The sequence below is a fragment of the Fukomys damarensis genome, unplaced genomic scaffold (genome assembly GCF_012274545.1).
Source record: "Fukomys damarensis isolate Sample0158 unplaced genomic scaffold, DMR_v1.0_HiC HiC_scaffold_12, whole genome shotgun sequence".
Taxonomy (NCBI): domain Eukaryota; kingdom Metazoa; phylum Chordata; class Mammalia; order Rodentia; family Bathyergidae; genus Fukomys; species Fukomys damarensis.
Window position 1 is genome coordinate 58,821,589 of NW_022900924.1, and position 22,708 is coordinate 58,844,296.

Genomic DNA, 22,708 nt, shown 5'->3' on the forward strand with positions numbered 1-22,708 from the left:
TCTGAGCCTCTGCACAGCCAGGCATGGGGGCCAAGGGTGGGCGATCAGGCGCACTGCACCTTTCATCTCCAGAAGCCAGCATACTCTGACTCACAGGAGACTTTGCATTTTCAGCTTTTCCCCTTTCCAATGAAGGCAACCTGTTCCACTATTGGCTTAAATTTAAAGAAAAATGTCTACTGATTTCTCTTTTAACTTAAAGGTATCATCACCTAGGGGCTAAAGGAGGAACACCGTCTATGCAGGCTTTTCCATTTAATACCTCTTTTGCTTCAGAATTTGACCAAAATACACAATTCCACATTTCAGTAAGTTTTCCTCTAAACCCTTGGCGAGTGCCCAATGGGTAGCTTTTTCTATTTCAGAAAGTCAGCTTCGGAAAGTCAGCTTCATAAATTCACCGAGACATGCACTTGGTCAACCACAAACCAGAGCAGTGATACGGAGGACATGTCTGGTGCCCTTAAAAGACTGGTACAAAAATTTAAACATCACATTTTCAAACAGTACCAATTCTGGCTTTCTTCCCTGTCCTCTGCCAGTGAGCACAGCTGAGGCCGATGACTGGATTGGTCTCAGGGAGAGAGGCAGATGACCCCTCAGTACCCTTGTTGCTGCTCCACAGCCACCAGGTGTGGCCTTTCCTGGAGTCCCTTGGGCCACAGATTCATGGCCAATTAACAGGGACAGTGTCCCTGCTGGACGGGGTGTCCAGTCAGCTATCACAGTCATCAGTGGCTTTCACATTGCACCCTCCATCCCTGCCAAGGTCAGTCAAACCCTGTCTAGCATCCCGACCGTCTGGGATGGGCGTGTGGGGGTCCAGGCAAAAGGCAGCTGACCTGGCTGGGTGACGGGCCTCTCCTGTAACACCCAGAGTGCCATCGTGTCGGGGTCTGTGGGCACACGGTCTCCACGGTCACTGGTCAGCTCTGAGATTGCGCACAGCCGCAGATGCCTGGGAAACAGGCCGAGCCACCGCCATCTAGCACTAAAGCCAGGTGCAGTCGGGTAAGCCAGTGCTGCCTAGAGGATTCCACTGAGCCAGGGCAGGAGCGCTGTGCTGAGCTGTGCTTGTGCAGTGGCACAGCACTGCAACACGAGTGCGCTCCCCTGGCCTTCGCAGGCCGCATCAGTTCTTCAGAGGAGCAGAGCAACATGAAATTGAGTCTCGTTACACTAGGGTTGGTTAGGCAGTCTTGCAGGGTGAGAGGCTGAACAGTCCGGGTGGCCTGCTGTGGGTCAGAGGCAGAGATCCTAGCATGATGGTCTTTGCTCTAAGGAGCCAGAGGATCCCGGAGCAGCAGGAGGTCAAGGCTTGGAGCTCACTGATGAGTCACCCTGTTCTGGAAGGCTGAGGAAACTTCAGACCAATGACCAGAGGCAGAGGTGAATATGGAACTCTCCCAAAGGAGGGACACTGTCCTCTTTCCCTTTTTATTCTATCCGGGCGACAAGCCTATTGGTTGGTGTCACCCACATCTGGGGCCAGTCTTCCCCCTCAGTTTGTGGCCTGCCTGTCAGTCACCTAGACACACCCACCGCCTGCTCTGACTCAGTCAAGTGGGCATAGTGAGCAATCCACGCAACACTTTTGCACCTGCACTGCCCTGTGTCCCCACCACCGTCCTCTTCTCTTTGCCTCGTGCATCTAAGTCCTGATGTAGTCTGTTGCTGTCTTGCGCACAGGGGATTTTAGAAAATGTGGAACTCATGAATTTTTTCTTGAAGGTTCCACTTAATAATCAACTAAGTCTTCCAATTTTAAGGTACAATACTTAAGTTAAACGTGCAAGGTCAAATGACACATAGGAAACCACAGCACCTTCAGGTGAGTTCAGGTAGGGTAGCTACCACCTATCCATTGTGTTACTGAGCCACAGACCTTTCAGCTCTGGTCCCATAATCTCTCCTGGAACAGTTATGATTCTTAGGTTCTGTTAAAAGCAGTAGAAAGGAGTGCTGGAGAACTTCTGTGAAAGGAATTTAACGAAAGAGTCTGGTTCCTTAAGAATAGAAGAAAACCCGGGGGACCAAAGATTTAGGGGCAGGACTGGGGTCTCAGTCACCTCAGCTCATGGCCAGTGTCCTATGGCCTGTCTCAGGAGGACTCAGCTCTAACTGCCCTGCTGGATGTGTCACTCTACCCAAGTTCACATTCCCAAAGGGGCAGGCGGCCTCGTTGGTGCTGTGGGCCCATCTGATCACTGGGTGTCTATCCCCAAGTTTTCAGTCTGTTTCCTTTTTTCCCTGCTTTGCCCAAGCCAACACCTGCTCAAGCACACTGCAATCTGGTCCTTAACGCATGCACACCTCAGTCATCCTGACAGTGCTGCTGCTGTGCCCTGGCCTGGGTATAGGCTCCACCCCAACATGGCTCCTCATTCCTGGGGCCCTGGGAAGCCGGTGGGAAGCAGCAAGTGCTCTCCTCTGGGACCCTGCTCATGGTCTGGCTGCAAAGCACCACAGACCAGAGCTTCTTCCCTCCGAGGGTTGCCAGGCCCTCTCAACGTTCCCGGGGCTGTGCTCCTCCCATGGTCTGCATCTATGTCCTCCCTGAAGGGAGCTGCCTCCTGAATGTCCACTCTTCCGCTGTTCCCAGGCTGCAGAGTATCCCTGCTGGGCCCATTAAACAGGATAAGCAGCTCCTCAGTTTCCCTTTGCAGCCCTCTCTAGCTCAGGCGGGGGACACAGCATGGGTGTTCACTCGTTCCTCCCCCTCTGCCCACCTCCAGTCCTGTCCCCAGCTCTTGGGACTGTGGAGGTCACAATGTGCAGGGTGGCTGGCGGACAGACCTACTATGCCCAGAATGGGCTCCTGACAAGACTACCTGTTTTTTCTATTTCCTTATTTTAGTGACTACATTGTATCTACACACTGCACTGGAGGGTTGAACCTTTTCCCATATGCTCATAAACCACGCACATTATTATAAAGGCCTTGCCATATTCTGTCAGGCTAACTGTGTTCTAATTCACTTCCATAACCTATTATTGGGCATTTATATTTTTTATATTATGAATAATTCAGTTCAATTCATTTTTATGCAGCATTTAAAAATACTTTGTTATATTGTTGGTTGTAGGTTTTCAACAATAGGATTACTAGGTAAAAGATCCTAGGTATGCTGCTAGCGCTTGGTATATGCTGGTGGAAAGTTCTGCAACAAACTAGAAAGGAAAGTAGGACTATAATTGTTTTTGGTACAGGGGATTGAAAGTCCTCTAATTTTTGAACCAACCCAACCTAATGGCCTGTGGGAAAAGTTCAAGCCTGGCTTGGCCAGGTGCACCACACTCCTGTCTCCTGAGCTAACTCTGAGACCTTGCTAAGGCTGAGCTAACTCACCCGAATGCATAGATGCTGGGTCCAACAGGCTACACCTCCGCCCCTAGTCCATGACTCCTTCGCGTGCCTAAGAAAAATCACTCCACTGTGACTCCAATAAGATATCGGCAAATGTTAATTGCTCCTCCCATGCTCCTCCCCCATATAAGCCTGTGCATTTCCTGAATAAAGCAGAAGCGTTCCAGAAACCTCCCCGGAGTCTGCCTGGTGATTCTACGCCTTACCCTCCCAGTCCGAGCTCCCGAATCTTGTTCCGTGAGAGGGCTTGCAGAGGACAACAATGGCTGATATGCATGGGCCGGACTTGTTAAAATACAACCAGCATCTGTCTGTGTTTATAATGTTTGAATGAATGTAGTCGATAAATTGTCAAGAAGACATATTTGTATATAATAAAAATGACAAAAGAACGACTCAGTAATTTTCCTTTTGCTAGATAGCTTCCAAAGCAATTCACCCGTCATCCACTCCAGCATAAATTCATCTGATGTTTGCTAATCTCCCAAAGTTAATATTTTTAATCAGACAACAGAAATGCATTTGAATGTAAAATAAGAAGAAGACTGATGAAGAACTAACCATATGATTACAACTACAGCTACAGCCACTAAAAGGAATTTAAAAATTCTTAAAATGTTTTTACTGAACTGAATAACCAAACAGTGCACCCGACCCTCTGTCACCGAGGTGAAAGGAAGGAGGCTGATGCTGCAGACCGCCCTGCTCAGCAGGGCCTCGACACAGAGGAGCTGTACTTCCAGTCCAGGTACAGACTCAGGAGAGCCTGCAGACCCCTTGGGGCCTTGGTCCCAGTAGCCTGACTCCTGCTGCTATGTATTACCGCCCCCAACTCCAAGCTCCCTAACGTTCTGTGACAAGAATTTTTACTGTTACCATGAAGTACTGCTCAGAATGTCTCAAAACACATCCGCACACAGGAGCCACTGAATAAACAGCTGGGAATGAAACTGAGGCAGCAAAAGTGGGTGAGTTCACGTAAGGAAGGACGATGCACAGTGGATGCAGAGAGCAAAACGTGGCTTGGTCTGGGCCATGTGAGAGCTGCAGTCAACTGTTTTACTGATTTCACACAGGGGCACAATGCGATGTCCGTAGAATCCGACATACAGCGTTTCTGGAACACGCATCTGGGGAAGAAAGCCCCAAGGACTGAAGTCTGAAGCAAGTTCCGCCTAACCGAGGACAGAGTTCACCCTGATGAAGGGCAGGTGAGCCACTGCTCACTGTGGACAGTAGCAGACTCTGCAGTGTCTGGGAAAAACTTGCACTGTTTAGTAAGCTATTTTTCTGCTTCAAAACAAACAAACAAACAAACAAAAAACCCCATAAAAACTGGGTAGCTTTTTGAAGTTATTTCTTTGAAATTTTCCATCTACAAACACTTTATTTTCATCTTTTCATTCTCTCACATTTTTTTCTTTTCCCTTTTTGTTCTTCCCCTACGTATCACCCCTTCCCTACACCTTTAGCTCCTTTCCTCCCATTTCTAAATGTCAGTAATCTTATTAGAATCTTATGCATTGTTGCAGAATATTCACACCAGGGAAACTATTTGGTATTTACACATGTGGGACTTATTTATTTCACTTAGGAGTATATCTTCAATATGTATCCATTTTCCTATGAATGAATCTATTCTCTCGCTCTTTATGGCTGAGTAATATTCCATTTTATAGAAAAACCACAACTTCTTTATCCAGTTTCCAACGGATGGGCAAATAGGTTGGTTCCAAGATTTAGCTATTACAAACTGTGCCGCTATAAACATGGGTGCACATACTTCTCTGTGATATGATTCTTTTAGTTCTCTTGGAAAGATACCCAACAGAGGGATGGCTGGGTCAAATGGAACCTCCAGTCCAAGCTCTTTGAGGTATCTCCATATTGATTTCCATAGTGGTTGCACTAGTCTGCACTCCCACCAACAATGGAGGAGGGTTCCTTTCTCCCCACAACCCCGCCAACATTTGTTATTGTGTGATTTCTTGATAGCAGCCATTCTTTGTGGGGTGAGGTGGAATCTCAGTGTTGTTTTCATCTGCATCTCTCGAATGACCAGTGATGTGGAACATTTTTTCATATATTTTCTTGCTGCTTTCACTTCTTTGTATGAGAAATGTCTGTTCATTTCGGATGCCCATTTTTGGATCGGGTCTTTATATTTGGGGGGACTGATTGTTTTGAGTTCTTTATATATCCTTGATAATAGTCCTTTGTCTGAGGTACTTGATTCAAGTAAAAATATTCCTTAAATTTTCTACATAAGAGATCTGTGGCATGGGTTATTCAGCGTATTTCTGAATATGTAAAACAATCTTCAAAAACCCCAGATGTGAGCCAGGTACCGTGAAAGCCTGTCAGCCCTCCAGTCTCCCACCTGAGACTCTGGCCCAACTTCTCTGACTAAAAAAAAAATCCCCACACCTCATGTATTTCTTCCCAAAGTTTCTGGAACTGATTTAAAATGGATGGAGAAACAGTGGGCAAACCAACTTCTCTATCTCTTTTGGTTTCAGCTGTGATGATCCCAAATAACACAGCACATCCCCTAGTCTCTCGCTGGCACAACTCTGGGGGCTCAGGCTGAGCCAGGCAGGCCATGTGCAGCAGGCTCCTCTGCAGCCCCACTTCCCTGGAAATGTGGAGTTTGTGCCTCGTCAGGCCTGGGGGTATGAGCGGCCCACTTTGCTAGTGTCCCTGTTGAGGTGACAGGGAAGTGATGAGGGGTTGGCTAAGCCTCTGGTCTCCTCACAGAGAAAGATAAAGCGGAAATGTAAACTGCAGCCTCAGCAGCCACCTGCTGCCACTGCTGGAGCTTATTTTCCAATATCTGGCGATTTTGAGACAGCCCGGTACGAACAACAGGTCAGCGTCCGCAGTCAGGAGACGGACGTGGCTTCTGAGGAAAGGCGCTCTGCAGCCTGAGGTCAGACCCTGAGTGGCGTGGTGTCATTTACCTGCCCTGTAAGAGTCCCCACCAGCCTAGAGAGGATGGGGTCCCAGGCTGTGATGGTGCTGTCCTGGGACTCACAGCTTAGTAAGCTGGGAGGTTTTTCTCTTCATGGAGAAGAGAAAAAATGAAAACATTTTAAATAGGAACAGATATTTTTATAATTGCTGGGGCTTGTGATTTCAAGCCTTCCACACCTGGCTGAGGACCACACCAAATTCCCCCAGAACTGCCTGGACCCTACCCTCTTGTTTTCCCCATGGTTCTATCCCCCTGTGAGTCCAGGACTCGGGTCCTTCTGTGCTCTCAGCGACAACCCACTTCCCTGTACCACACCTCTTGCTGCTGTTGGATACTGTCCTGGGCTACTGCTCAGCCCAGAGTGCTTTTCATACCCAGGATCTGGGCTGCACAGGGTGAAAGCAGACAGGGTCACCATCAGCAGCACCTCTATGGCTGGCACTGGGCCCAGCAGGGTATGGTGGTACTGGGCGGATGCCCCAGCCCGGAACTGTGCAAGACCCACCCTCCAGCCGGGTGCAGAAGCACAGTGTTCAGCCACCCCGGCTTGCCCATTCCTATTAGGTCTCCTCCTAACCTCCATTCCCTTCCTTCCTCAAGGTAACCCTGCTGGCCGGGGCTCATGCTCCACCCAGTGTCGCAGCATCCAAATGCACTGGCTTATGCTCCTTGGCTTCCAGGCCTAGACTTTCCTCCCATTTCTATGGTCTCCATGCAGTGATCCACGCTGAACTCACTACAGTATTTCAATCCCCTTCACGACACAGACTTTCCTTTCTCTGACTTGCTTTGGTAAGGACCCCATTGTTCAGCTTCACCAGGTCCCTTCTCATTAACTGACCCTGCACTTTCTTCCAGCCCAACCCACAGCCCCCTCTGGTCTCAACTTCCTTCACTCCATCACTCCAGCCTGTCGCCGAGCCCTGGAAGACCTCAACCAAGAACAAACCCACCCTCCTCTCCATGCGCCCTGAGTGTGGGTGCAGAAAACATTATGGGAAGCCTGAAAGCAAATGGATGCATGATTAGTTACCATGAGCGGACTCAAAGCTTAGATTCCAACTCCTGAGTGTCCCGAGCCTGTAAAATTCCCTCAGCATCCAACCTTCATGTCTCAGTGCCTGACCTTGCCCGGGTTTTACAGAGCAGCAGAAAGCATGATGCCTCTGACACTCCAGACAGACGCCCTGCCTCATCACAGGGTTCCCCTCCTGCCAAGTAGCCGCAGGAGACTCAGACAGGCTCCTCAAGGTGCCAGTTGGGCTGAGACAGGGCACGCCAGCCCTGGATGCTTCATGAACAAACCATGTCTTACTGATGAGGTCTCTGAGCGGCTGCTCTATGGAGCTGGTTCCTGGGAGCCCCCAGAGCTTCCTCAGTCGCTGTCTTGATTCGCAATGTGTTAAAGAACACGAGCCAGAAACTGCTCGTGGGAGGCAGGACGGGGAGGCACAGGTAGGAGACAGGTGACCCACGTGTGTGGCCTCGGGCCACTTCTCAGCTCAGCTTGCAGTCACACAGGCACCATGGACCACGTGAACCGTCCTGCGCTCTCCAGACACCAGGATCAGCAGAGATTTAAAAATCCTGAAGAACAAGCACCAGACACTCGCCTAATAAGCTTCATCTTCCCGACTCGCACATCTCACAGACGTGCTTTGTCAGGACGCGAGCTGCACACCGTCGCGTCTTTCACAGGCAGTCATCAGCCCTTCCCAGCCACACGCTCTTTATCCTTCACAGTAGCCCTGCTCTGATTTCCTGGCCTCCGTGATGCGTCTCCAGCCCTGGAGTCCCCACAGAGCGACACAGCGAGTCCCACATGCACCACCAGTCTGCCCAGCCCCATCCGGCTTCCGTAGGCTGCGCACTTCCTGAGATCCAGCACGTGCTGTGCGAGGGATGAGTGAGGAGGAGGCGGATGGGGAGTGTGAGCAGGACAGATGGGCAGGCGGGCGCTGCAGCACCGTCCGCCTCTCCTCCCTGCCCTCATACCGGTGTCCTCTGCCCTGGCCTCAGCCACTCCCCCAGCCCTCGGCACTCACCTGGCTTGCTGGCAGACGCAGCAGACCCAGGCCTTCTCGCGCTTGAGGAAGGAGCAGCAGCCCTTGCAGACGTTGAACTTGCAGTCGCTGCAGCGGCGCCGGGTGTTGACCAGGAAGGTGAAGGGTGCGCAGCAGCGCATGCAGCAGCACTCCACGAACTTCCGGTGCTTGGCGAGGATGCTGCACTTGCTGCCCTCCTCGTCCAGCTTCTGTTTCATCTCACTGGGACCAGGGTGGAGAGGAGAAGAGAAAAGCACATCAGATCGGGACTGTGTGCCCAGGGCCCGCCCGTGCCCATAGCCAGGAGGCCTCTCGGAGCCCTTCCTCAAACCGCTAGGCCCAGAGATGTCACAGTCGACAGGGGGCCTGGGAGGAGCTCACATGAGTCAGTCTGGGTGCTCCTGGATCTCAGGGTCCCCAAGAAAAGCACGGAGACCTCTTTGCTTACATCTTAGGGACCACAGGAAGACACACACTATCATACAGCTACTCATCCCTGAACACGAAAACCTTCCGCTTCATTTTGCCTTTGGAAAGGGGCAGGGATCTCTTGTAATAAAACCCGAATCTGCCTGTAGCCCTTCTGGCATCTCACCTGCAGTGTGGCCCTGAGTGACTAAATCCCAAGACAGATGCCCAGGGCTTGGAGTTTCCAGGTCCAGGTGAGTAAGGGAGGGTCCTAGGGACTGGGAGCTGGGATGAGACACCCTGCCCTGTACACAGGGTCACACACCACTCTGGATGCAAGCCCAGGGTACATAGGGCTGGGGTACCAAGAGCCGCGACAGACCCCACACAGGCAGGTGACCCAGGAAACATAAACTGAAAGTAGCCAGCTCACTCAGAATTGGCAAGTTTGGGGTTTTTCCACATTGAAAAAAATGGGGCCACAAACAATATTAGCAAAACATTTTTCTGCTACTATTCTGATTTCTACTTTTGCTGTGCTATCAATACTACTCCTGTTGATGCTGCCAGTATTCTAATGTAATAATTTACTGTCATGGCATTTCTGTACCCATTCCGTGATTATAGTCTATACTGGGTAGGTCTGTAACATGTGGCGAACATTTTCTCCTGACTGTGGCTTGTCTTTCCCTGCTTGTGCTGTTTCTAACCACTGAGAGGTGTTCAGTGTCTCTGTAGTCAAAAGGTGTCAGTCTTTACTTTTCACCGCCCCAAGCTCTACCATTTGCTCAGAGGCCTGTACAATTGTACTAGTCTTACGCATGCTCAGTATGCCCCTGCAGTGGATTCGGGAGGCTCCAGAGGGATTTGTCCATACCCTGCTCCTGGGCCTGGTCAGTGGGGTCTTATTGGAAACTCAGGTCTGTGGAGCTGTAACGACATTAGGGGTCTCCAGATGAAACCACCTTGTCTGGGCTCTATGGGCCTGATGACAAGTGTCCTTCAGAGGAAGGCACTGTGAAGACAGAGGCAGAGACCAGCATCCCAGGGCCACAGGTAAGGGACACAAGTTTGCCAGCAGCCACTGGAAGCTGTGAGCAGTGCTTCCCTGATCTGGGAAGGAGCTCAGCTCAGTCAGCATCTTCATGGCAGACTCTGCCTCCAGAACAGCCAGACACCATACTTCTGTCATTTTCAGTCACCTCTTTGTGGTAATTTGTAAGAACAGCCTGGGGAAACCAGTCCAGCTCCATTTAAAAGAAAGGAAGGAAGAAGGAAGGAGGGAAAAAACAAAACAAGGACTTTCCTCAATTCTAATCCCCATCCAAGGGCCACCTGTAACAGCCCTAACCTTGCAGTTACAATTTGAACCCAGGGCCAGTCTAGATCCTCTCCTCACCGGCTGGCGCTGGCTCCAACCTGGCTTGTGCTCCTTTTTCTTCAAGGAGACTAAGCTCTGCTCAACACCATGTTGCTAAACACAAAGAGCCTTCCCAGGCCTTGTGGTACTTGACTGTTGCATGTTCTCAAGGCATGCTCTTCTCTTCCCTGAGACACCCCACGACTTCTGTCTTCCCTCCTATTCCTTCCCAAGCTCTGGTCCTATGCCTGGTCTGTAAGTGTTAGGCAAGACTTCCTAGCATGATAAGGACATGCTCCCGAATGAAGGTGATTACCAACAGCTCAGGCCAGCCTCTGATGAGATAACATGTCTTCTGTGGTCATGGTGGGCTCCCACTTGGCTCTCCTGACAAACTTTCCCTGAGTTCCCCAAGCACGGCACTCACAGTTTGGTAGGGAGGGACATGGCACTAGGCAGCGGGGGTGAAGTCCACCCTTGCCCTGGCCTGACACAGTCTCTCTCTTCCCTCTGGGCCAAACTGTGACAAACTCGAGGACAACCACTGTACACTTGGAGTCACACCCTGCCTGCCCAGCTGCACAGACGGAACTGGCAGGACTGCAGCCACCCCTACCTGCTGGAGACTGCAATTTGATTATGCCCAAAGCAGGCTGTAAGCAGTGCAGGATGTGAAGAGTTAACCCCACAACTGGCTGTTTATAGGAGTCCAGTCAAAGCCCACGTGCTGAGGTCAGAGTATCTTGCATCCAAATTCCATTCCCACAACTAAAACCTTCTGACTAGAAGGACAGTGTTCTAATCACAACCATATATTTTGTCTATTCTGTTCCTAATTGAGAATGCTTTGCCTTGTCCTTTACAAGGCTTGCTTACATTGATTTCCATAGAAACTGCAGGACTGTACATCCTTGCATGTAGCTCTCCTTTACCCCAGCTGATTACCAAGAAAATTCAGTGGCTGGGACTGGCCAGTGCTTCTGTTGGTTGCACTGGCATTGGTCGTCCTGGCCCCCGCTTTCTGTCTCTCTTAGTTCTTTTAGTCCCCCCGCCACTAGCAGAACTGCGTCTTACACTGAGTAGGAGACTGGAGCCAATTGCAGAGGTTTTTGGTAACATTTCAGGGGTCCCCAGTATCTTTCTCTATTGGAACTCCCCTCCTATTTTCACAAAAGGGATGGTATTACACATACCACTTTGATTCTGACAGTTGAAAATAATCTACTTTTGTTTAGATTTTCAAGTGTGTTGGCATAAAGCAGGTCCTGGGTTTCCCTTGTGATTTTTAGGCAATTGCTATTTCTGTAGTTATGTCCCCTTTAATCTCTAAATGTTTTCTCTAAGCTTTGTACTACTTGATCAGTGGGTTCAGCAGTTTATTTCATCATGTCTGAGGATGAATTAGCTTTCAATTAGGTGCATGATTTTCAGTACGGTTATGTTTTGCACTGCAGTAAAGTCCAGTGTTCTTTATTATTTTTTCCTTTTACTGGTTTTGAGCCTTCCCTGTTCTCTTTATTTTCATTTTACGAAGTAAAAATTTAAAAGTAAAGATCATTTTCTTTTACTTTTTTCTAAGGTCAGTATCTAAGGCAATAAAACTCAGCACATCACTTTTGCTGTACGCTACAGGTTTGAATTACAGCATTTTTATTGCTCTTTAGTCTTACACACTTTATAATGCTTAAGTTCAAACTTTCCAAATGGACAATTTTTGTTACTCAATTTTATTTTATTTTATTTATATCTTTATCAGAGAAGAGAGTCTACAAGAAGCAAGTTCTTTGGTATTGAGACTTTTATTACGGTGAGGACTTGATCACCTTTTATAAAGTCCTGTGTGTGTTTAAAGAGGATGTTTATTCCCTACTGATGGAGATCACGACACTAGATCTCCCGTTACAAACAGAGTTTGTCCATTCCACTCAGTCCTGGTAATTCTTCCTTGCTACGCAAGGCACACCCAGGTCTGCACACGTTATACTCGTAGTGATTCCTTCCTGCCCTCTTCATCCCGAATGCCGCTCTTTGCCTTCTGTCTCCTTCTCTGATATGTATGCTCCACACCAGTTATTGTTAAAATTTGACAGCATGTGCCTAGGTATATCCTTTTACATTTTTCACTTTCGATACTTGTGTCATTATGTTTCAGATGGAATTTGCAAGAACCACAAAGCTGAATTTCTTACTTTATCCAATATGAGACTCGCTAATCTATGGAAATTTAAACAACTCACATTGAGATTACTGATATGTCTGGATTTATTTCAACTATGTTTTGGGCTTTCTGTTTATCCTGTGTTTTCTTGTTTTCTCCTGCTTTCTGTCAGGTTACTCTGTCTGCTTCATTTTCCCCACTGTGATTTGGGATTTCATGCTCTCACTTATTTTATTGATTAGTGGTGACATATCAATACGTATATAGTGTTTGAATTGATGTCTAGAGTTAACAACTTTCATTCCCTCTGGTGTTCTGTGTTATTATTGAGAGCATTTGGGCTTGGCCTTGGTTTATAACTGCAAGAATTATTCTTCCTATTTTTCACTGAAGTTGTGCAGTGCTATGGGTCCGGGGGTCTGGTAGGCTAAAAGCCCTGAAGCAAACTGGACTGGAGCTGCCACCCTCTTCACCAGAGACTCACGCCGCTTGCACTCAGTTATGAGTAGGGTGCTCTGAGGAGACTGAGTTCTGCACAATTTTCACCCATGGGAAAGTTGGTCCAATGAAGCTTAACCAGTAGAACCATAGCACGTTCTTGGGTGCTGGCCACGTTTGCCAGTTTCTTTGCTTATCATAGTTTCTTGCTTCTGCTATTTGCTCTGTGGCCAAAGTCCTGCTGCCAGTGCTTTCAACAAGGTAAATGGGAGCAGCTGCTATGCTTCACTTGTATGTGAATGGCAGTCTGATGGGACACAATTCTTTTCGGAAAGCACCAGGTCATGTTGAAGGTATTATTCTACCATCATCCTTATTACCGTCATTATCATTATTATTTCTAGCATCAAATGTAATGGGAAATCTGTCAGGCTAATATTTCCTTTGTAGGAAATCCAACTTTTCTCACTGGTCAGTTTTAAAAATGTAGATATAACCTCTTAGAATTTCTTTTTCTTATTTTTAATCTGACTTTGAAAAAAACTGCTATACAATCCACATACATAAAATTCACCCCTTGGAAGTGTACACTTCATAGGTTTTTGTATAGTCACACGGGGCAGCACTACCATTTAATTCCAGAAATTTTCATCACATCAGAAATAAACTCAGCAGCCACCCCCCACCCCGGCCCCTGCCAACACTAACCAACTTCCTGGTCTTTCATGTAAGGGAGTCGCAGCACTGTGGCCTTTTGTATCCGACTTCTTCACTTTGCTCCAGGCTCACCCAAACAGCATGTGCCAGCTCATCACTCCTCTGTCCTACCAAGTAATGTTGCCCACAGACATGCCCCATCATTTATCTGGTCATCAGGTGGTTGCCCTTTAGTTTATTCCACTTTTGTACATGGCAATTAATACTACTAGAACATTTACACACAAGTATCCATGTGGACATGCATCTTACTTCTAGGAGTGAGACTGAAAAGCTGTCAAGCTAACTGTTTTCCAAATGGATGCTCTGTTCCTAACAGTAATTTGTGAAGGTTCTGATTGCTCCATATCTTCCCCAACACTTGTTTGCTTTTTCAATTATAGCCACTCTAAAGGGTGTGAGATTATATCTCATTTTTGGCTAATGATGTTGATCATCTTTTCATGTGCTTATCAAATACACATCTTTGGAGTAAAAATATATTCAAACATTTTGCCCATCTCTAAATTATGGAAATTTAGAAAGATTAGATTATGTCTTACTCTTTTTTCATTGCTGAGGCAAAATATCCAATACCCAAAGTTAATGAGGCTTTGGGGGGACATCTAAATGCAAGCCATAATGCTCTGCCCCTGGCCCCCCAAAGACTCAGGTGCATCCCTTCATGCAAAATGCATTTAGTCCATCTCCAAGAATGGCCAGAGTCCTAACACTTTCAGCATTGCTGAAAAGTCCAAGTCTAAAGTCTCCTCTGAGATTTAAGGAAAACTCTTAGCTTCAAGCCCCTGTACAAATGAAAAGAAAGTTAAACACTTCCAATATCTGATGGCACAAGATAGACATTACCATTCCAAAAGTTACAAACGGGATAACCAGGAATGGTAACAAAGCAAGACCAAAAATCCAACAGGGTAAACATTAATTCCACAGCTCCAATTCCAGCATTCCAATCTCTGATGAGTTTGGATGGCTCCACCCTTACAGCATTTTTGGTGGTAGTAGCTCCCACGGCTTCTCTCCTTGCAGCTTTCTTCAGATGATACATATTCCTGGCTTCTCAAACTTCTGGGGTCTCCACTGTACCTTCGGCTTCACACTCATAGCCTCACAAACTGCCCTCTCAGGGCCACACCGCCCGGCTTCCCAGGCCTTATTCTGAAATCTGGGTGAAAGTCTTCCCAACCCCACAACCCTTGCATTCTGCATGTGCCTAAAATCAGTGCCGCATGGATGACTCCAAGGTCTGCTGCCAGCTGGAGTAGTAGCGAGGCTTCCTTCTGTCTTGTCTATGAACCAAATCTTGAGGAACAATATCCCTAGGTCACCACCATCCTGGAACATGGTGCTCTGGGACTCTCTTCTCAGAGCAAAGTCTTTTACCTTTGCAACTCTGAGGCTACAAAGGCTGGAGTCCTATTGGTATTTGTGATATCCTCAGGCCATCTTTTCTGTTGTCTTCTTCTGAAATACTTGACTTTTTCTTGCTAGTCTTCTCAGCAACTAATTTCTCTTCTGTTCCATCTTTGCAGGCTGCACTTTTATTGGAACTTCCTTTCTGGCCAAACTCACAACATACTGAATCATTCCACTGGGCTTTTGGCTCTTGATTCTCAACATAAACCTGGCTAAAAGCCCCACATAGTAGCCATGCCACTGCCTCAACATTAAACTGCCTTGAAATTTCTTCTTCAAGATTAATTAGTCCACTACCCTTAATCTCAATCTCAGGTAAAGTCTCTGGACACAAGCACAATGCAGACAAACTCTCTGCCAAGGTATAACACACATTGTCTGGAGTCCAACAGCCTGTACATTCCTTTCCAAAAGAAACCTCCCAAGCCTGGTCTTTACTGGCACCATTTCTGTCAGCATCTGGTCTCCTGAGCTCTGACCAGAATCTTCCATCAAGTATAGCCTCAGGTGTTCCAGCTCTAACTTTCAGCCGGCAACTATGAATCTTTCAAAATGTTTCCCACAAGCCAGCTTTAAAGGTTCCTGAACCACGTGGTCAGGTAGTGTCAAAGCAATGACCCCATTTCTCTGGCATCAAATTCTGTCTTAGATATTTTGCTCCTTGTGGGGAGAAAATACCCAATACCCCCAAGTTAAGGGGGGAAAGGTTTATTTAGCTCACGGTTCATAGAGGTTTCAATCAATAATTGGCTAGTTCCAAGGCAGACAGCAGACAGGCATTGCAGAGGAGAAACAATTCATGGAGGGTAGAAGGTAGCGGTGCAACAAGGGATGACCTTAGCTCTTTCTGCCCCTTATAACTTATCCAGATGACTTAGGGTGGGCAGCACTCACACTCTTGATCCTGATGCTCTTGAGCCCAGCACTGCACCATGAGTCAATCCAGGCCTCACACACTGGATCCAGCCACCTCTGAAAAAGTCCCACCTGTGACCGCATGAGGCTCTGGGAGGACACCTAGACATGAGCCATAGCAGATTATTTGCCTTTTATTGTAAAATGAGTCCTTATATATTCTGGAGACAGGTCTCTTGTCAGATACACAATTTGGAAATATTTCCCTTTTTATATTAAACCTTATATTTTATTAGTATTTTTGCTAATTTATGGAGATTGAACCCAGTATTGGAAGAGGACATAACCTCAGTACTAATTCTATATATAAAATCGTAGATGTGTGACCTAGGACTTGGCCAATCTCTGTTCCTTGGAAAGGATCTAGTTTCAGGTGTTCTGTCACAGCAGCACGAGGTAGACAGACTACAGTCACAGCACCAGCTGAGGATGTCCTGGGACGGACTAGGCCCAGATGGCCCGGCAAAGGGGACGGACTCCAGGTCAGAGGCAGGAACAGTCATTTACCAGAAGCTCCCCAACTTTTCTGAGCTTCTGTTCTCCACAGCAGCACCTATGATTCCTACTTAGAGCATCCCCAGAGATTCTGAATGCACAGTGACAAGAACCACACACTCCTATTCACTGGGATTGGCAAGAAACCCAGTGGTCTCGGCATCCACGACATCTGGTCACACTTGTCCGTGTGTCGCTCTTAGTACTGTTTGAGGCTTGGGAACTGGGAGTCGGTGAGTGTGGGGTGGCATCCCACTGTCCGCTTTTAAACCTGCCTGAAACCAGAGATGCGGAACGTGCCTCGTCTGGTCTTCAGCAACGTCTGCTACCACCTCTGTCTTCTCCCACTGCCTGCTGTGCAGCAGCCTCAGCCTCCAGGCCCCAGGCCGTGGCAGCCTGATGCACTGCTGGGGTGCACAGTGTGAGGTGTGAAGTGCACCACACTGTCAGTGTGTTGAGTCCGAGGGCTCTGTGGAGCGAGGAGTCGTGGTGAGCTAGCTGAGTCCTGGGAGGGGCAGTGAGGAGTGATGCATGTGAGCCATTTGTTTGCTGTCCTCCAACTTGGTTTCCAGAGAGACAGTGCTTCTAACCCACAGCCGTGAGCACCACTTGCCGTTTGCAGGTGCCACTGCCCGGCCATCAATCACTTATTCAACTTCAGTCAGCAGGCACCCGCTACGCCAGACCCTGGGAGTGTAAAAAAGACAGTCTCTCCCTCCATGAGACACGTACTGGAGTAGGGTTCAGAAGATGAAAAACTAAGCGAGACAAAATGATGAGGAATGAGTCCCTCTTCCTCCTTCAGGTATGGTGGGTGGTGAGCAATGTCCACTCAGCAGCTTAGATTTTCTCCTGAGAGCAAGGGGGAGCTACTGAGGGCTGTGAGGAGGAAAAAGCAGGATGGTTTCTACCCGGTCCTCCCGGGAAGCACAGAGCACTGCTGCCACCTTGATGCAGGTGGCTGGAGTTGGACCAGGGTGGGGACTCTGGAGATGAACCGGAGTGGGTGAGGTGGAGGCTGAGGCAGGGTGCACCTGCTGATGGTCCAGAGATCCAGGGGTGAGAGGTGGGGAGGGGACGGGGACAGTGGGGACGAGAGGAGACTGGGAGGACAGGGTGCGCTTCAGCGATGTGCAGGATGCCTGAGTAGTGGTCCCCAAGGGTCACCTGATCCCGGCTCCAGCAGCATGAGGATGGTGTCACTTTTGTGGGCCCCATGAACACGGGAGCAGATGAGCCCCTCTCCCCAGGGGGAGCAGCCTGGAAAACCCCAAAAGTTCAGACTCAGGCAGAGATTGAAGAGTTGGAGCCCAAGACAAGGAGAAGGACCCAGAGGAGGAGGATGTTCAAGAAGGAAGGAAGGGCTGGCTGGGTGTGGTGGCGCACACCTGTAATCGCAGCACTCGGGAGGCTGAGGCAGGAGGATCGCTGTGAGTTTGAGACCAGTTTGAGCTACATAGTGAGTTCCAGGTCAGTCTCAACTGCATAGTGAGACCCTGTCTAAAACAAACAAACAAACAAACAAACAAACAACAACAACAACAACAAAAACAATAAAAAAAGAAGAGGCCGTGGGCTTGGCAGTGTAGAGGTATCACATGTGATCCTGGGGGAGGTGGAGCCAGGCATCAGGGACCACAGTGAGGGGAGGGCAGGTGGGGAACAATCAGAGAGCTTCTTCCAGCAGTGTTATAAATACTTTTAAGAGCTGGGCTCCGAGGTCTGTATGCTTTGCTTTTCACATGTCATGGCTAACGTCATTCTCCCCGGAGTAATTACAAGCAGTCACTCTGCTGCCCCCAATGGGCTATAAAAACCAGCCCAGGGCCAAAGGGTACACACAACACAGACTCACGGGGACTGAGAAGAAATCTAGATGTGCGCTCTGAGTGTTAAAGGCTGCAGCGTGCTCCCAGCAGGGCTGGAGCAGCCCAAGGAAGTAGGTTGTGTCACCATCCCTCAGCCCCAGAATGGCTCTGCTCACAGCCATAAGCAACTCCACTCTCCTGGGCCTCTGTTCTTTTCCTTCTCTGCTTTTTGTTTTCGTTTTGTTTTTGGTCAAAGAAGAAGAGTCTTCACGGCGTCCTGCAATACTTGTTGCCAAACAAGTGAGAAATGTACCTGAGTTGTGCCGCAGGAAGCTGGATGTGAAGGCAGTTCTACAGACTTCGCATTATTTCAGCTCAAGCCAGCGGAGTGTATGCCCCAAGGTGACCAGAATGCCTCCCACCGTGAGCTCCTGGACATGTGCTGAGCCATGGGCCGGATGCAGGTGAAAAGCAGCAGTCCTGCCAATGGGGTAAAGTGGCTTCAAGGATGGTCTGGAGAAAGCTCGGCACCTTAGGACCCATTACTTTCTTAGAAATGTAGCTTTGTTTGGTTTGGTTTGGTTTCTCAGCAGGATATGAGTGAGGATGGTGATAATCCTTTCCGTATCATGAAATGTTTTGCTAGTTACAATGCCTGCATAGGAAGAATGATGAGATTGAAAATTCTGAGATCACTGAAGACACCCTAGAAGAGAGGCATGGCTTATATTTAATATGTTCGATGCACATTATGAGGAATTTACAGCCATAGAAAAGGGGTTGCAAGTTAAATGCATATTTACACAAATTATGTCTGTGGAACCCACAGAAGTAAGTAAAAATAATGGAAGCAGACAGTAAGCTCTGTATTTAGTAAAAGCAAGGGGTCCCCACAACACTTCCTTCTGCTCTAAAGTAGATAATAGATGTTTAGTGGCCCTGGAACATCTGGAGGAGGGCTACGGGGTGAGACTTGGAGCAGGCGAGGGCTCCTCAGCAGCTAAAATGAGCACCCTGGGGCACCAGAAGTCTCTCCTGGAAAAGAGAGAAGGGAATGCTGGAATGGCCTTGTTACAAGGAACAGGGACTTCATCCACAGACTCACACCAACACTATGTACCAGACTTCACCATCAACCCAGGCCCTGGCCAGGAGCAGTGAAAGAGAAAAACCAAAGGATATGTGGCTTCCAAGGAAAGACACGTTCCAAGTCCCCAGACCCCTGGAGCAGACATCCCACCCAAGGTAGCTGATGGCCCCGCTCACCTGTGCCTGCCACCCAGCGCTGTCCCCACCCCCCTGGGCTCCACAAAGCACAGGTCAACTGTCACTGTCTGCACTGCTTATCTTCACAGAGAAGGGAGGTCCATCATACTTCCACCTTCCCAAATTGGCCACAGCGCACAGAAGGGGCCAGGCTTCTCCCTGCAGAGCCAAGGGACTCATCTGAGCAGAGGGCTGGAGGAGAGGACCACAGGGCCCAGGCTGACAGAGAGACACAGGCAGGGAGGAACCCTGTCCTCTGCAGGTCAGACCCCCGGCCCTCCTCTTCCACCACTCCCTCCCGAGGGTAGCTCTAGACCACGGTAATCTTAGAGAAAGGAGCGTTGTCCCCCAAAGCTTTACAAATCATTATAAGAAAGGAGAAAATGTCACAGTACCATGAATGGCTGATGAACCTGTGATACCTTGTTACATACTGTGAAAACTGGCACATCACACAGCTTCAACTTTAGAAGGAGAAATAACATCTACCATACAATGAGGGCTGTGGTGTCTCCTTCCCTAGTATCCCCTCCTCTAGGTACCCACTCTTCGGACCAAGCAATTTTTCTTGCTCTTGCACTGCCCCTCTGTGGCATGGGGCAGCCTACTGGGCTAGAAGCTTGGAAACATTTCCCAGTCTCCTCTGCCTGTGGGGGTGGTAGGCCCTGCCAAGTGGAAGGCCTCTCTAACTGGGATGGAGGGAGGCGCCCTATCTCTGCTGCGTGTTCCACTGCAGGCAGAGTCTGGGCAAATGGGGCTGCCTTGGCTCTCCATTGATGGTGGGAGTCCTTTGGTGACCGTGGCGGGGTGCCGGCGATTTTGCTTAGAAACGTAGGTTTGCAGGTCCTGGTCACCACTCCTCCCCTTTCTCCCCGTGCCCAAAGCAGGCAGAAGTAGCCTCGTCTAGTTCTGACTTCAAGGAAGCATCATGTCTTCCCTGTTGCTTTCCAGCTCTTCGAACACTCTGTACTCAGGCTCTCAACTTCAATACTCTTTTGGAGTATGTGGAGGGTTTCTGTTTTCTGATGCCACCATGACTCACACATCTTCAGAGAGCCAAAGTCCCACCCAGCCACATCCAAAGATTTTTGAAGTCCCCAGTCCCATAGGCCTCCTAGACACCTGCCATTGACCATTCTGTTTTCCAGAGATGAGTCCATGTTCCAGCATTTTCTTCTGTTTGTCCCTCAGTCTTCACCTTGCTTTCACTATGTTCCCCCATTGGTGGTTTTAACCCATATGTGTGTCATCAGCACTATCATCCAAGAACTGAGAGCCCAGGGTTTTTCCTAGATGTTTTCCTTGGGTTTGTAACTGCCAGCGTCTCTTCCAGGTCACTATGTTAAGTGGAACTGACTCAAAATATCTAAAGCTATATTTACCTTTCCCCAGACAGCATAATTTCTGTCCAGAGGCCCCTCTGACTCTTAACTTATCCTCAGCCCCTCTCCTTTTTTAAAACTCTTGCTTTTAATCTTGCACCATTTACCACTGAAATGCCCTTGCACACAGCTCTCTGCTCCTGCATTGGCCTCTCCTTCTCTCAGGTCAGTGTGGCCACCATCATCACTGCCATCGTCTGCAGAACAGCTGGGTCACTTGTTCAGGTGTCCCGACTCTCTCACCTGATGAGGACCCCTGGGTGACTGCGGTCCTTCTGCCTGTGAGACGCACACAGTAGACTACAGCCCTGTGCTGGCTCAGATCTCCCTCCACATGGTGTGGCTCTCCCTCTCCCACACTATCCAACGTCTCTTCCTTTCCTCCCATTGCTCACCAAGCACCCAGGCTACCAGGCACAGCTGGCATTCTTTGGCAGGATGCTGTACTTCAGAGGGAGGGATGATGGCACCCTGCATCCCTAGGACAACAGGACTGACCTGAACCACATGGGTGGGTGTGTGGCTCACCTGCCCCAAGCATGGCTCAGCCTATGGGCAAAGGATGGCAGTGATGCAGGAGCACTGACCAGGTAGTAACAGGAACTCCCTAACAAGTAATGGCTTAGGCTTCTGTGGAAACACCCAGGCAAGATAGCCAAACATGGGACCAACTCTGCTTTGCATCTGTACATTTTGATCATGCACAGAACAAGGCTTTCTGCTCTATGTCTGCTTCTAATTTACTGGAAATAAAACACATCAGATAAAATGCGCAGACCTACAACAGCCAGTGGTTCTGTCTTTGTTCCTTATAAGGGATGGGATTATTTTTTGTTTCTGAATAGAAGGCAAGTGTGTGTTTCAGGATCTAACATGTTCTTACTCCTTATTCACATGCTAATATGTACAATAGCATCTTCCAGTCCAAACCTTGGTGGGCACAGGCTCCCCCTCAAGAGCTGGCCAAAGCCCAGATCTTATAGCATGCACAGAAACAAGTGTTTTTGCCCTAGATAGTCTCTTCCTGTTCCCAAGCTCATGGGTGTAGATCAGACCTTGAGCAAGTCTGTATCCCAGGAGAAATGGAGATGTTGTCACTTGGTTCTTGGGCAAACGTAACATGTGGTCAGGACATTACAGGTGGGGGGATGCTGCAGGTGGGAGCATGCTTCGGGTGTGAGGATGCTGCAGGTGAGAGGATGCTGCAGTTGTGAGGATGCTGCAGGTGGGAGGATACTGCAGGTGTGAGAAGAAGCTGCAGGTGGGAGGATACTGCAGGTGTGCGAAGATGCTGCAGGTGTGCGGATGCTGCAGATGGGAGGATACTGCAGGTGTGAGAAGATGCTGCAGGTGTGAGGATGCTGCTCCTGAGAGTATTCAGAGACACTGTGGTGGTCAATGGTCAGCTCAGCGGCTGGAGCCACAGGCTATGGGAGGTTATAGGGGCTCTGCTTTAAATGTCCCATTTATTACCACACAAGGATGGCATCATCTGCCTCTGTCCTGGCTTAGCACTCACCAGGCTGTGCTTCCATGTGGCATCCAACCCAGCTCCAGAGTCTGTTCCTAGAGAGGTCCAGGGCCCCTGGGAGCTTCTTCCATCAGTGTCTGGCCCTAACACATGCTTGGACTCTGACAGCTTGGACATGTGGGCCTGTGGAGCCCAAATGGATCAATGCCTCTCCTGGGTCAGGAGCTCTGCCTCCTGGTGATGACCACAAAGAACCAGGGGGCTCTCAGGTGCAGCAACCTCACCAGCCCAGAATTCGCTCATCACTCAACACCTGCCTGCTTTGCAGCCCAGAGCTAGTCACATAACAGACTCATTAGAACTGAACCTCATCACGGAGGCCACTCAGACCACAATTCCTCCAGAGCCCAGCCAGCCCGGGGAAGAACCACAGGGACATCTGTGTCTCTGGTTTCTCTTCAGCTGTGCTTAGCAGAGAGACCCCCCCCCCC

The 22,708-nt window shown here is 48.9% G+C and overlaps 1 protein-coding gene across 8 annotated transcripts in view; it reads right to left on the reverse strand.

The window, feature by feature from the left end:
* Myrip (myosin VIIA and Rab interacting protein) overlaps nt 1–22,708 on the reverse strand; it is a 192,788-nt gene that overhangs the window by 91,253 nt on the left and 78,827 nt on the right. For all 8 annotated transcript variants that reach the window (XM_033762662.1, XM_033762661.1, XM_033762664.1 and 5 more), the window contains exon 3: nt 8,387–8,608. In XM_033762662.1, the coding sequence (XP_033618553.1) occupies nt 8,387–8,608 (222 nt within the window). The remainder of the gene's footprint in view (nt 1–8,386; nt 8,609–22,708) is intronic.